The 15,050-nt window shown below is 41.3% G+C and overlaps 1 protein-coding gene and 1 long non-coding RNA gene across 4 annotated transcripts; both read left to right on the top strand.

Moving 5' to 3' along the window:
- The first annotated feature begins 2,822 nt into the window (after positions 1-2,822).
- Positions 2,823-3,715, top strand: LOC123145857 (uncharacterized). Its single transcript, XM_044565364.1, has 5 exons — positions 2,823-2,958; positions 3,035-3,205; positions 3,275-3,358; positions 3,432-3,494; positions 3,575-3,715. The coding sequence occupies exons 1-5, from the start codon at positions 2,859-2,861 to the stop codon at positions 3,679-3,681; spliced, it is 525 nt and encodes a 174-aa protein (XP_044421299.1). The 5' UTR covers positions 2,823-2,858; the 3' UTR covers positions 3,682-3,715.
- A 7,157-nt stretch (positions 3,716-10,872) lies between these two features.
- On the top strand, positions 10,873-13,693 carry LOC123145855 (uncharacterized). Of its 3 annotated transcripts, none has more exons than XR_006472482.1 (3): positions 10,873-11,149; positions 11,286-11,558; positions 11,663-13,693. It is a non-coding gene; the product is annotated as an uncharacterized lncRNA (long non-coding RNA). The 3 variants fall into 3 exon arrangements; XR_006472483.1 differs by having other exon boundaries at positions 11,286-11,916; positions 11,999-13,693; XR_006472481.1 differs by having other exon boundaries at positions 11,286-13,693.
- The last annotated feature ends 1,357 nt before the right edge of the window (positions 13,694-15,050 follow it).

Raw genomic sequence — 15,050 nt, 5'->3', positions numbered from 1 at the left:
GAGCTTCCGGCGGAGGCCGGGGTGATGCAGCGAGGCGGGATGTGTGCTGCCGCGGCAGCGAGCAGGGGGCAAAGGTCAACGGAGGCCTGAGTGGGAGAGAGACAAGTTGATCAGCGGGGTCGGCTCGACGGACGGAGCAAGATGGAGGAGGCGTGCGGGAGAGAGAAGTCGAGCAGCGGGGGCGTCTCGACGGACGGCAGTGCTAACCGGCCACATGAAGCAGAGCAAAGTGGCGTCGGATGGATTTTTGCAGCCTCTGGCTAGCTGAGGCTGACTCGTGGGATTTTTTGCTCCTAATTAAACACCCACGCATGGCCTATGGCCAATCCGAACATCACATACATGTGTGTCATGGCTGATCTGAAACAGAAAAAATCTGGTCGTCATTCCAATAATCAATCAGGCATATATGAGCACGCATCAAATTAGCCTCATCACGTCTCACACGTTGGTAGCTCACCTGAAACGGTGTCCAGAAAAAAAGGTTTACCAGAGACGAACCCTAAATTGCATAGGAATTCTTTCTTAAATATTGGTTTTGTTCTTACCATTTTGTTCCAAACAGTGATTTTACTTTTTTGACTCATCATTTTGTGTTGTTCGACTGTCTTGGATCGGCTTGCTTCTAACCGCTCCCTTAATAAACACACCAGCTACAACGCTTTCAGGTACAGTATGTGAGACCAATTAATTTTACTTTTTTCATTTGTTGGAGATATATTTTAAGGCTAGAGGGACATCAAGCTAGGAGACAACGACTCTGATGCTTGAAGTGTATGAGGCTATCTTTATAGGACCAAAACTACCATGGATGCTTTTATGAAATTAGGCCATGTTGACATTGTAGCCCTTTTAGTTTCAATTGCATTTAAAAGTCCTCATCTCATTTTAGTATATAATTTCAAAGGTTTTTTTTATCTCTAGCACATCTCTATAGCTATTCTTGAGTCTTGAAAACGTGTTCATTTACTAGGAGGACGCGGCCATGCGGGGATAATATTTTTTCACTGCAACGCAAGGGCATATTTTAATTGTACAATTTTGAACAAAAGATTGTAACTTCCACAATTTTCTTCCTCGGTTCCTGATTTTAGCTCATTGTTCATTTTTTCCCCTTTTAGTGAAACTCTGGTAGACACGACAACAATTACATTATGTTCACACAATCACAAGAACAATCATTAGAGAGGAAAGTAGCATTTTTTTGCGGGATGAGTAACCATATTTGTTACTTTTTAAGATATGGAGTGCACTAGATTTTTTTTAAATTATTACCTTCCTTTATCCATATTCATATAGAATTTGTCAAGGTTGGACAGAAGAACGAGCGCTTTGTCAAAATTGACTTGAAGAAGGTGCGCACGAAGCAAGTTGGTGAAATGAACAAGCTTTAACAATTCTCACTAAATTTGAATTCACGTCAAAAAATCTCCCGTTGCAACGCACGGGCATCTGTGCTAGTACATGTACAATCCCCTTAATCCAATATATATCAAGTCCTTGGTCGATTCTTCTTAACAATCCAGCTTTCCACATTGCCTCGCCGGTATCGCCGCTGACGTCAAAAACATCGACCCAGGTATGTACAAATCAAATTTAGAATCAACAATGACCTCATGCTTCTAAGGACAACCATAGGCGTATATGGCCCTCTCCCCCTGTCCTGCTATTGCAATTTGATTAGAATAAAACAATTAATCGTACATTCTTAAAGAGTGATTACATGTTGATCACCGAAGGGATACAATCAATATAACTCAAAACTACTGAGAATATGCATGTCCTACCACTGCATGTTGGGTAACTCTTGTAAATACATGGATCAGATCATGGATTTTATATATTCCTAAAGATATCTACATCAGCATATAGATACGGGAAAGTGAACAGTCGGTTTCACAATATTAGATATCCAGTCCATGAAGGCTCCAACTGAATGAATGCATATTTAGAATACTGTTTATTACTTATAATCACTTCAAGGATTTTTTGATATCTATTCCAAGGCATGAACTGCTTAATTTCACTAACTGAAATGCAAATCAAATAATTCTCTTTTGAAGAAAACAATAGAAACGATAAGAAGCTTAAAATTTCCGCAGAGTTCACCAAGAAGATATCACTAATATAATTCTAAAATGAACAGAACAACACAAAATAAGAAAGGACCAAGGACCCTTGACTCTCTGTAGCAGTTTTCTTTCATGTAACTTGATAAATAATTATTTCCACCATTTTCTAGAGCTCGAGACCTGTGCTGATGCATATATCAATTTTAATTAGTTTATTCTTTTTATTAAATAACACATTAACCACTGTTGCTGATGCATATATCGATTCCAATTAGTTTCTCATTTCTATTAAATAACATATTCTTACACATTCCAAAACTACCGTGCAGGAAAGCCAATTGAGTTTCAATCTCCGTTAATGGATGCCAAGGAACAAAGAAGAAAAAGAGTTAGAGAGCGATATGCACAGATGAGTAATGAAGAAAAGCAGGAAAAACAAAAAAACAACGTGAAGCTTATCAGAGAAACAAGACAAAAATATGCGCACAGAAAAGGCAGAAATATGCAAATATGCAGACAGAAGCAGAGATGACCAATGAAGAAAAGCAGAGAAAGCAGGACAAACGCCGTGAAGCCTATCAGCAAAACAAAACCAAAAAAGGGCACAAAATAGGGAGCTATATGCAAACATGCAACCAGAACAAAAGAAAGCTAGAATACAACAAATTACAGCTAGCCAAGAGTTGAAGCGCAGCACACCAAGCAAAGATTCAATTAAGATGGAGAATACCTGGAGAAAGGCAAACATTGCTACACCGCCGTAGCAAAGAATTCTCGACAAGGCGGATGAAAACTGTTTCTGTATCATCAAAAGAAGATGCATCTATGACAGAAACCGGCAACGATGACACGGAACCTCTACAGCAACCAGAGGTCATGATTTATGGTAATACTCTAAATGTTATACAATACTTGCATTCAAAATAAGATCTTTATGTACGAATAACCATCGTTGTGCGTAGACATCCCCTCGTCAATGTTTCCAAGCATCAAAGAAGCAGATGCCACAACAGAAACAACCTACAACGACAATCACAGCAAGGTGGCTTTGTGGCCAGACATCCCCTCGTCAATGTGTTCAACAATCAAAGAAGTAAATGCACGAATACAATCATTCTATAACGATGATCACGGTAAGGCTATCAATATCATATTTACTTTTATGCAATAGACAAATAATATATTAAAAAAATACTACACAGATAATGATGAAGTCATATGTGAGAAAGACAAAACCATCAAAGAAGTAGATGGACCAAGACAATCAATCTACAACGATGATCACGGTAAGGTTATCAATTTCATATATGAACATTATGCAATACAAAGAAATATAAACAATAAAAAATTACAACATAGGTAATGATGAAGTCATATTTGAAGAAGATACAAATGAGGATGAATACATGTTCTTTGGTGAAGGTATGCTCAATACAATCTTAATATTTTTGCATCATTATATTGCCCCTTCACTAATTTTTGTATGCTACAAATCAAATCAGAAGAGGATGAGGAAGTGGAAATTGAAATCAAGGAAGACGAGGAACTTCACAATCCTGATCCGTATGATTTTGTCTACAGCAACATACCAAAGAACACACACGTGTAAAACGGAAGAAAATTGCAGGTTCTGCAAAGCAACAAAATTCAAGTATGAATCTAAAGGGTTATGCTGCAAGAAAGGGCAAATAAGACTAGCCAATCCAGATACACCACCTGAACTCATGAGACTTTGGACAAGCAACGATTCTGAAGCAAGGCATTTTCGGAACAATATAAGATTTTTCAATGGACACTTCTCATTTACTACTCTATACTGTCACCTTGACAGAGATACAACTGACATTCGAACAACTGGTATTTACACCTTTCGAGCTCATGGTCAGATCTATCACAACATACACTCATTTGGTAATAGTCACTCAGATCCAAAGCATATGGAGCTATACTTCTACGATGATGATCCAAGCTTAGAGCATCGGTACCGCCACTGTCGCGAGGCAATGTAAGAGCAAGACAGGCAGGTGATTGGAATAATAACAGACATTCTACGCAATAACCCATATATACTCTCAACAGTTTAGGAGTTTGGGACAAGCCCAAAACCTTGAGGACTACAGACTCATCTTGAACCTTGACCAAAGATTGGACCAGCGAACATACAACGCACCAATCAATTCAGAGGTAGCTGCAGTGTGGATTGAAGGAAATGAAAGAAGAAATACTTATGACAGGAATGTAATACTACATGGGAACAACAACGAAATAGAGCACATTCGATCATATTACGGGTGCTATGATCCGTTGTCGTATCCTCTATTCTTTCCAAGAGCTGAACTGGGTTAGCATAGGAAAATCCCAAAGAAGGATACACAAGAGGAAGATGTTGGTGCTGAAAATATCAATAATGATGATGATCCAGGTAATATTCAGAACTCAATTTTCATATATGCTTCACTACTACATATTCAACTAAGTTTCCATGATGCAATATTTGCACAGATTCAGTCAGTGGCCTGTGGGTAACCATGAGAGAATACTACTGCTATAAATTCCATACACGACCAAACATATTCAACCCAATATTGCACGGTGGACGGCTTTTCCAGCAGTTTGCTGTAGATACATACATCAAGATTGAAAGCTCCAGATTGGATTATATGTGGCATCATCAGAACAAAATAAGGGCAGATCTATACCAAGGCCTTCTAGACAGCATTCAAGCAGGAGAACAGAATGGAGATGCAGTCGGAAAACGGAGAGTACTTGCCTCATCGTTTATTGGAGGGCCATGAGATAAACTTCGCCGGTATCTAGATGCTATGGCTTTAGTTAGAAAATATGGAAAGCCGGATGTATTCCTCACAATGACCTGCAACCCCAACTGGGAAGAGATCACACGTGAACTACAGTTCGGACAAACACCACAAGATCGCCCAGACATTGTAGTTCGTGTCTTCAGGGCCAAGCTAGAAGAAATGAAGAAGCAACTATTTGAGAAGGCCATTCTTGGAAAGGTTCAGGCATATACATATGTCGTAGAGTTCCAAAAGAGGGGACTACCCCGTGCTCACTTTTTGCTCATCATGACCGGGAAATACAAATACACATGTCCGGAACAGTATGACAGAATTATCTCCGCTGAGCTCCCTGACAAGCACAAGTACCCGGAGCTACACAAAATGGTAGTCAAACATATGATGCATTGTCCTTGCGGTGCATTGAATAAATTTTGTCCATGCACAAAGAATCGTCCGTCATGCAAGAATAATTATCCAAGGCCATTTAACGAAACTACGATTCAAGGCAAGGACTCCTACCCACTTTATAGGAGACGCAATGATGGTCCGACTGAAATGGTCCGCAATTGCCAACTAGATAATAGGTGGGTTGTTCCTTACAACCCCTATCTGTTAAGGATGTTCAACTGCCACATAAATATTGAGATATGCTCAAGCATTAAAGCCGTTAAGTACCTCTTCAAGTACATCTACAAGGGTCATGACCGAGCATCTGTGTCAGTAACTGACAAAGTGGACGAAGTCGAAATCGACGAGATTAAACAATACAGAGACGCACGGTGGGTGACGCCTCCGGAAGCACTGTGGAGAATATATGGCTTTGAACTAAGCAAAATGCACCCACCTGTCTTGCAACTGCAGCTACATCTCCCAAATATGCACATGGTTTCATATCATGGTATGGAAAAAATAAAGAATGTTATCAACCGTGATGGCACAGAAAGATCAATATTGACAGCGTACTTTGAAGCAAACAGCTTATATGAGAAAGCACGAGGCATACTATACAAAGACTTTCCACAATATTATACTTGGCAAAGACGAGGGAAGTTTTGGCAAGAGAGGAAGCGAGCCGCTGTGTTCCAGGTTGGCAGGATCGTCTCAGCACACCTGGCTGAAGGAGAACGATACTATCTTCGAGTTCTCCTAAACCACGTGACAGGCGCCACCAGCTACGAAGACCTACGAACAGTCGATGGACAAGTAATGCCAACCTTCCGTGAAGCTGCAGAAAAACGGGGGCTCATTGAGGCAGACAACACACTAGATGATTGCATGACAGAAGCTGAGTTGTTTCGGATGCCATCATCGCTCAGAAGGTTATTTGCGACAATCTTGGTTTTTTGCGAGCCAAGCGACGTCCGTAACCTCTGGAACAATCACCTAGAGGCAATGTCAGAAGACTACAGCAGAAACTGCAAATGCAAGCACACGGTCAAACAGATGGTTCGGAAAAATATCAGACATGTTGCACTCAATGGGGAAAGACATAGAATCGTTTCCTCTTCCAGATATCGACAAACAGCATGAGACGACAGACGACATACCTAGGGAGATCATTGAGGAGACCTCCATCGAGGTGGACCCTGAGGACGCATCGTTGCATAAAAACCTCAACAACGAGCAGAGGAAGGCCTACGACGAAATCCTAGCCACGGTTGACCGCCAAAGAGGAGGTATATTCTTTGTCGATGGGCCGGGAGGCACAGGAAAAACTTTTCTTTACAGGGCGCTTTTGGCCACAGTGCGCGGACAAGGCAAGATTGCTGTGGCGACGGCCACTTCCGGTGTTGCTGCTTCCATAATGCCTGGAGGGAGAACCGCACACTCGAGGTTTAAGATTCCACTAAAAATAGACAATGGAGCTATTTGTAGGTTCACAAAACAAAGTGGGACAGGAAAGCTACTCCAAGCAGCATCACTAATACTCTGGGATGAAGCATCTATGACTAAGAGGCAGACAGTGGAGGCGTTAGACAAAAGCATGCGGGACATAACGGACAGACCAGATCTTCAATTTGGTGGAAAAACTATTGTATTTGGGGGAGATTTTAGACAAGTGCTACCTATTGTCCGGAAGGGAACCAGAGCCCAAATAGTAGATGCATCACTGCGCAGGTCAGAGCTCTGGAATTGCATGCGTCAATTGAAGCTTGTACGCAACATGAGGGCTCAAAACGACTCTTGGTTCGCAGAATACCTACTACGCATTGGGAACGGAACCGAGGAGACAAATGATGATGGTGAAATACTACTACCTACAAGCATATGTGTGCCAAATAAGACGGATGATAATGGCCTCGATAGACTCATCAACAGTATCTACCAAACAGGCAATGCTTCACTAAAAGATCCAAAGTACATCATATCAAGAGCAATTTTATCCACAAGGAACGATTGCGTAGACAAAATCAACCTAAAAATGATTGATCGCTTCCAGGGGGAGGAGATGGTGTACCACAGCTTTGATTCTGTAGAAGACGACCCACATAACTACTATCCACCAGAATTCCTAAACACCCTAACCCCAAATGGACTGCCTCCGCATATGTTGAAGCTCAAAATTAATTGTCCAATCATACTACTCAGGAACATCGACCCTGCTAATGGACTCTGCAATGGCACGAGGTTGGTCGTACGTGGTTTTCAAAAAAATACAATTGATGCAGAGATTGTGGTGGGACAGCACTCTGGAATGCGAGTTTTTCCTACCTCGGATACCATTATGCCCCTCTGACGATGACATGTTCCCCTTCAATTTCAAAGTTCCCAGTCAGGCTCAGTTTTGCAATGACAATAAACAAATCACAAGGTCAGACGATACCAAATGTTGGGGTCTATCTGCTTGAACCGGTTTTCTCACATGGTCAACTATATGTCGCGCTTTCTAGAGCAACCGCGACATCAAACATAAAGGTACTAACAGGTACACATGATGACAATAAACAGAAGAATAAAAAGACAAGTACAGGCGACACATACTCAAAGGGTGGGAAGAAAAAGAAGAATAAGAAGACCAATACAAGCGGGACGTATACGAAAAATATTGTCTACACTGAAGTCCTAACCAAATAGGTACTGCAACCTTTCAATTTCTTGTTCAAATTTTCAGTTTCTATTTATATTTCACATTGCATTGCTTATTTTCTAACCTTAAATTTATTGCTTGGATTCTACAGAAACATTATAGCCAAGTGACAACTTCGCAGTTAGAATTCAGAACTTTATTGTCTTGAAGGACACTACCTCATTTATGTATATACAAATCAGTCATGATATAATTACTAAACCACTAAATCATTCATGGAATTTTTTATTATGTGTTCACTAACTCATTCATGGATTTTCTATAGAAATAATTCTATGTGTATATGCAAATTTAGCACCAAACTGTGTAACTAAGGGCAAAAGGAGACTTGCAAGTCAAAATAAAAACATATTTCTCTCCCTGGAAATGTTGCTGCTGCACTAATTTTTCGTAACATCACATTCTCTACCTCCCCTGGAACCTGAAATATATCTGTCCAATTTTGTAAAAGTACATATAATTTCATAGCTAAAGATAAACAACCAAACAAACCAGAAAACTATATATATGCACATTTTAGAAAGGATCTAATAGAAAGGGCAGATGAATATAATCCGGTGGATATACTATATAAAATGGAATAACTAGATGGAAGTATACCTAATTTTAATAGTCTCAAAAAGACCCGTGGCCTTCACTGCTGTAGCAATACAAACAGCAGCACCAACACCAATCACAGGTGGATCAACTCCAACTGCAGCTGCTAGGGATCTTGGTGCACAGGTTGAACACGGTGGCAAGGGAACCAGACGACAAGGGCATGTAATTCTGAACTAGGCAACAAGTAACCAGAATAAAAGCTACATCTACAACTATGAAGAAACAGGAGACACCCAGCCGGGAACAGTGACAAGTTTTGTCCTCTCATATTACAGTTCATCTCTACACTCTACATTTTATTCGGAAAAGCATACAAAGAAAGGCAATCCCCAAATGTAGTTTAATCATGCAACAACTAACTGTACTTCCCAAAAGTTAAATAACTGAACCTTCTAACCAGTTCCTTGCACTCTGCTCTGCAAATCTATGGTTCAGTTAGTCCTAAACTTCGCATCTAATAAAATGTTAATGGACGAGGGTATGTTATTGCCCAGATTAACTTCAGTAATCTTTTGTGTAGATTGGTACTAAGTTCGTTGCTGCAGTGCAGTACATGGAAAGAGAGGACAGGGGCGAGAGTGGGGGTGGACCTCCATGGCACCAGCAGCAGTACGTCGGAGGAGCTCGGAGCAGTGGAGCCGTCTCCTCGCCCCTCGCAGGGCCTCGTCGGCGGCGAGCAGGACCACGCCGTGGAACAATCTGCATCCAACTCCTCCTCTACCGGCCAGGAGCCCGCTGCATCCGCGCGAGGAAGCGCTGTAGGCGTCGGACAGGAGCCACCGGGGACGCCGAAGCCGCGCCGTCGACGGTGGCGCGGGCGCGGGCGGAGCTGAAATAAGAGGGAGCCGCGCAAGGTCCCGTTGATAAGCCGGCGCAGGTGGAGGGCACGACGGTACAGCCACATCCTTCGTGCCCTCATCCTCCGAGAACGACGAGAAGACGGGAGGCGGCGGCGCCGCCGCTTGGCCAGCACCAGGAGAGAAAATGGGGAACGGGAAGAGATATCGAGTTCGTGCGTCTCCTTTTCCTTTTTTTAGGAGTAACGTCTCTGTTGTTTTTTTAAGAGTACGCAAAAAGCGTACCTTAGCTTTATAGAAAAAGAGAGAGTATATGTATAAGATATTACAATGGCGAGATAGCGATCCCACACCCCTCCACTCCGGTTTAACTCAGGCGATTACTCACAATATCGATGAACTCTCCCTCTTGCAAGTGCCAATTGCCGGATTTCGGTGAATATAAGCTCCACCATAGCAAGCACACTACAAATGCTTTTTTGTTCTTTTTTGAGAAATTCTCTTTTGTTGTTTAGTAGTAGACATATTATGTTTTTTTAGGGGTAGCAGACATATTTTCTTTTGCTTGGGCCAAGCCAAAAAACAATGCAAAAATAAATACAATTGAAATATACTTTTCCAAGAAAATTGATCGTCAACAAAAAAATGATTAATTTTTTGAATATGTTCTGAAAAATTACAAAAAAAACTTTTCAGAATGTGTTTTACTAAAAAATCAACTAAAAGACTATTCATGCAAAACTATTATTTCATCGGATGATAGTGCGGAGGTGAATTAGGTCGTGACGAACGTCGTCAGGGTGGCTTCTTAATGTCCGAAATTTATGGTCCAAACTGTTATGCTAAAAAAATACAATTGAAATATACTTTTCCAAGAAAATTGATCGTCATAAAAAAATGATCCAATTTTTTGAATATGTTCTGAAAAATTACAAAAAAAAAAACTTTTCAGAATGTGTGTTACTTAAAAAATGAACTAAAAGACTATTCATGCAAAACTATTATTTCATTGAATGATAGTGCGGAGGTCAATTAGGTCCTGACGAACGTCGTCAGGGTGGCTTCTTCACATCCCAAATTTATGGTCCAAACTATTATGCTCAGTGTAACCTTATTTCTGATGATAGCCAAAATTAGATATAAGAAGGGTTGCGTAATATCATGTGAGCATGTATAAAAAAAATTCGCCCGTTGCAACGCACGGGCATTTGTACTAGTTATTTTTTTTAATAATAAAGCATGGATTGACTCCGTGGATTCACCGTCACAATACGCTTCTTCCCGTAAATTTACGCTTTCAATTCGAATTTAAAACATATATACATGAGGTGGTACTAAATATTTCGTCCTTCCAATTTGTTTTCACAGCTTCGTATCACATAGGGCCAGAAAATTTGCGTTGGGCCACGGGCCGCCGCCTACCCGGCTCCAGCCGAACGCGCGCCGGCCGCTCTGGCACGGCGGCGGGTTCAGCCTCGGCGTGGACCTAAACGCTTCATTTTTACGAAAAAAAAACCTATCTTTGTTTGAAATACAGTCCGCAATCCTCTAATTCATCTTATCCAAACTCCTTCCTTTCCAGCGACGGCGGAGCACGGGCAGGTGACGGGCGGCGCCCTTGTCGTCGGACGGCTACAACCGCGGTGGAGGAGAAGGCAGACGTCGTGGGTGCGTGCTTGGGTAAGGGAGGCCACCCTTGCTGTGCTCGTGGGCGTTCATGGAGGATGGAAGGGGGGACAGCTTCCTGTGGGTGCGCCGGCTGTGCTCGTGGGCGTTCATGGAGGATGGAAGGTGGGACAGCATCCTGTGGGTACGCCGGCCGTTCGCCGCCAGCACCGGCCGTCCGCAGCCGCCAGTCCTCTCCGGACTCCTCTGCCGTATCCGTCTCAACCTCCGACTTACTGCTGCTGTGTTGTGATTTGGATAGGAAATTGGAGGCCTGACCTGTCCTTCTCCAACACAAATTGATGGAGCGCCCGACCTGGATTTGATTGGCTGCTATTAGTAAGGGTCCTCGGCCGGAATCTCCATCAGGTCGTGCCCTGGGACCATAATCTCCATCATCCCGTCGAAATTGCAATTTTTGACCAAACGTCCAATGTCACCGCCAAGTTCGCCGGAGGAAAAAGCGCCGAGTTCGCCGGAGGAACAAGAACATCCGTCGAGCCGTGCAATGTCTCCTATGGAGGCTACACGAGAGGTACGTATCCCCTTGAAAGCTAATCACTCGATGGTATCCCCTGTTTTAGTCATTGTTTCTGTCCCATCACTCGAGGGAGTACTAAACAACTTTTCTCTCTGTAGTTTCTGGGGTTGTCCAACATGTGTTTCTCAGATTAATGCCTTCAACACCCCTCTTTCCACATGCATGCATGTAGTAGCAGATTGCCTGATCTGTTGGCCTAAATATTCTCTTTGCAGTGCTCTTATTATTAGTTCAGACTTGCAGACCCATGTTTTTTGCTCAAATCAATCTGTCAAAACTCCATTACAGTTGCACAAGACCTGATATGCAAACGTTTGCGTGGAGCTAACTTCTTTGGGCATGCGGCCAGTGTGTATGTGCATATTTTTCAGTAGAATTAAGTGCCTGGTGCCACTTGAAAGAATAAAATAATGATCAGCTATTTTTTGTTACAGTTACGATTTAGTCAACATTGATGTCCTTCTGCAAAAAGCTTATTTTGATCTGGAGTTGCAAAGATTTTTTACAAGCATTTGTAGAATGGGATGCGCCGTCGCCGCCGCCAGCACGGTCCCAACAGCTGCCGCGAGTCTCCACGATCGACGTCGCCGTCCGTCTGTGCCCCGAGCTCGACGGTTCTCCGGCTGACAAGCATTCGTTCATGTCCCCGCCAGTGTTAGGCGTTGCTCGCCACCGCCCCAGATCGCTTTCGTGCGTCATCGCCGCCCCAAGCTCCATGAGCTAATTGAAGAGGGAGTGCTTGGCCTGCTTCATGTATTGTCTCAAAACAACTTGCCGTGCCATATTTCTGTGCTTCATGTATTGTCTGAATACTTGAGAGTTTCAAGGATCCCAGATGTTCCAAAGGATGAGCAAAGTCATGAAACGCTTCGAATTGATGATTTCCTGCCAGTTTGGAGTATGCCAGTACCACACCAAACAACTTTGCTGTAGGACACTGAATGAATAGACGAGAGCAAGTTTCTGTGGCTTGGAGACACATGGGGCAGATATCTGAATCAAGTATGGTCTTGTGTAAATTTCGAAATGTGTTCATTCTTCCGTTATGCAGTAGCCATCCAAAAAGAATACATTGTTGGGCACCCTTGAGGACCAAACCAGAGAGAGACTGGGATCATCAATTCGTTGGTATCTCTATCCCCAACCAAACTATGGATCATCCAACCTTCGGTCAGGTTCACTATCTTCAATCTTAGTGCTGCATATTCCTATTTGAATGATACTTGGTGCATAAAATTAGTGATTCAGAAAAAACATTTTTTCTTTGTTACGAACAAATATGCAACTCTCCCAGATAGAAGATTACCACTAAAAGAGAACAACTATTAGTCATGGTAGGTGAAGTCAGATTGTGTACTGGCATTGTTGTAATCTCTGTATCCTATTTCTTGCCACTGTTTGTGTTATTTTGCTTACACAGAATGGCCATGTTTATCTTAAATTTCCTTTGTCAATTGCCTTTAAACTAACAAATCAGGGTAATAAATAGAATGTGTTTGTTCCATTACACAAAACTGTACCATTATCTATTATTGAATAGTTGGATCATAAACTTTTCATAATCTTTTGTTGTAGAAGAGCAATGTTCTACCTACTTATAACTATATGTTATTCTTGAGTTGTTATTTGTAGAGTTAACTACCCATATCTTTTATAACTATACATTATTTGCTTATAACTATACATTATTTGCTTATACTTGCCAGTAGTGTAGCTTTCTGCTGGACCATATATCCTGCCAGGAGAAGTTTCAGTGACCAATGGAAGCTTTGATGTATTCTTTTCAAGCAAAAGTAATTGTCTATTACCCATGTCAGGTTTCGACTCAAATTGTGGTGCTTCTGTTCTATGCAATTTTATTTTCTTACTGATGCTATGTTCTGGCATTCCTTATCTTTTATGCGTGATGTGTGTCTTAGTGCTAATAAGACCTATTCTTTTCCCAATGGTAAATCCACCTTTTCCCCATCATGTGACTTAAAACTAACCTGTTTCGGTGTAGTTTTTCTTCTCTTTCTTTTACTGTAACATAGACCATGCTCACATGGTCGCAACTTGTAAACAGAGATGGAAACGTGCATACATATCTCTCAAGCATGCAATATTTTTCCAGGGTGACAATTTTTTTACATGGCTTCATATCTGAAGACACCTTTTGGTTGGCTCTATTTGTTGTATATAAGTTATATCTGAGTATTCCTTTGGATGCTTATACCATAACTGATGGCCCTGGATAAGTTATATCTGAAGATACCTTTGGTGACCCCTTTCTATGTTCATTGTTGAATAATAGCGGAAAAAACTTGAATGAAACCATGAGACGACATAGAGGAAGACTACTTGGGGCAGTACAATGTTATAGTAGTCGCTTTGTTGAGAGGTGAGCAAATACATAAAGCCATCAGAGCGAGGGTGGGTGAATCATGACTAGCTCTGATTTACTTTGATGTCTCAGTGCTCAATTTATCTTTTCTGTACGATTATTTTCCCTGCTCTTGCAATTCTCACACTTTATGTGACAGAAGATCCCACAAGAATTATCATTGTTTGTGTTTAAGAGAGCCATAAGATTTTTATCCATATCATGGTGAGGCATTGAGTTACGTATTTGCTATAGACTAGATGACTGAATCTCAGTCAAGTTTTTCAAACATGCAAATTATATCACCGTTCATTCTTCATTCTTCAGCAAGGGAGACAAGGGGACTACATGGAGCAACAACACCAGAATCTTTTTATGCATTTGCAAGATAACTGAATCCCGGGCGACTTTTCAAACATGCAAATTATGTTACGGTTCATGTTGCAACGCATGGGCAATTAAATGAAGAGGGGCAATTATTCGTTTACTAGGGATAGTGAGATGGGGAACGGGAAGAGAGACAACGTGGGCAGTTCTTCTCACAATGACATTGTCTTCTTTTTCTTACAGCGTGCGTGTTTGTGTAGGCAAGTCCTTATGTTTGGGCCAAGCCCAAATAGTGCAAAAAATAATTACAAATAGAATATAATTTTCAAAAAGACAAAACATTATTACAAAAACATCTGTTAAAAATTCCTTTTTAAAGAAATGTTCCAATTTAGTAAAAATGTTAACTATTCTTTAAAAAGTGTCCCGATTTTTATGTAAACATTAACTTTTATTAAAAATAAGAAAATTCCCATATTTAACCTTCTCATCGACAATTATTAAAATTGGATATAAAAAATGATGCATAATGACACATGAAGCAGGTTTTTTTAGGCTAACTACACGCTCTATTTATTGCTCAATAATGTTTGAAGGAACACACTTTTTTTTTGCACATGAAGCATGTTGTGCCTCTTTTTTCGCCCGGTGCAACGCATGGGCATTTGTACTAGTTTTTTTTAATAATAAAGCACGGATTGATTTTGTCGGGTTCACTGTCACAATACGTTTCTTTTTGTGAATTTATGCTTTTAGTCTAAATATAAAAGATATACACGAGGTGGTACTAATTGGTT

The sequence above is a fragment of the Triticum aestivum genome, chromosome 6D (genome assembly GCF_018294505.1).
Source record: "Triticum aestivum cultivar Chinese Spring chromosome 6D, IWGSC CS RefSeq v2.1, whole genome shotgun sequence".
Taxonomy (NCBI): domain Eukaryota; kingdom Viridiplantae; phylum Streptophyta; class Magnoliopsida; order Poales; family Poaceae; genus Triticum; species Triticum aestivum.
This window is presented reverse-complemented; position numbering and strand designations above follow the sequence as displayed.

Bases quoted from the DNA above. Each gene is read 5' to 3' on its own strand.
- LOC123145857 (XM_044565364.1), top strand. From the start codon at position 2,859: ATGAAAACTGTTTCTGTATCATCAAAAGAAGATGCATCTATGACAGAA. The intron at 3,359-3,431 runs GTAAGGTTATCA...ATTACAACATAG, and splicing joins AATCTACAACGATGATCACG to GTAATGATGAAGTCATATTT. The intron at 3,495-3,574 runs GTATGCTCAATA...AAATCAAATCAG, and splicing joins ATACATGTTCTTTGGTGAAG to AAGAGGATGAGGAAGTGGAA.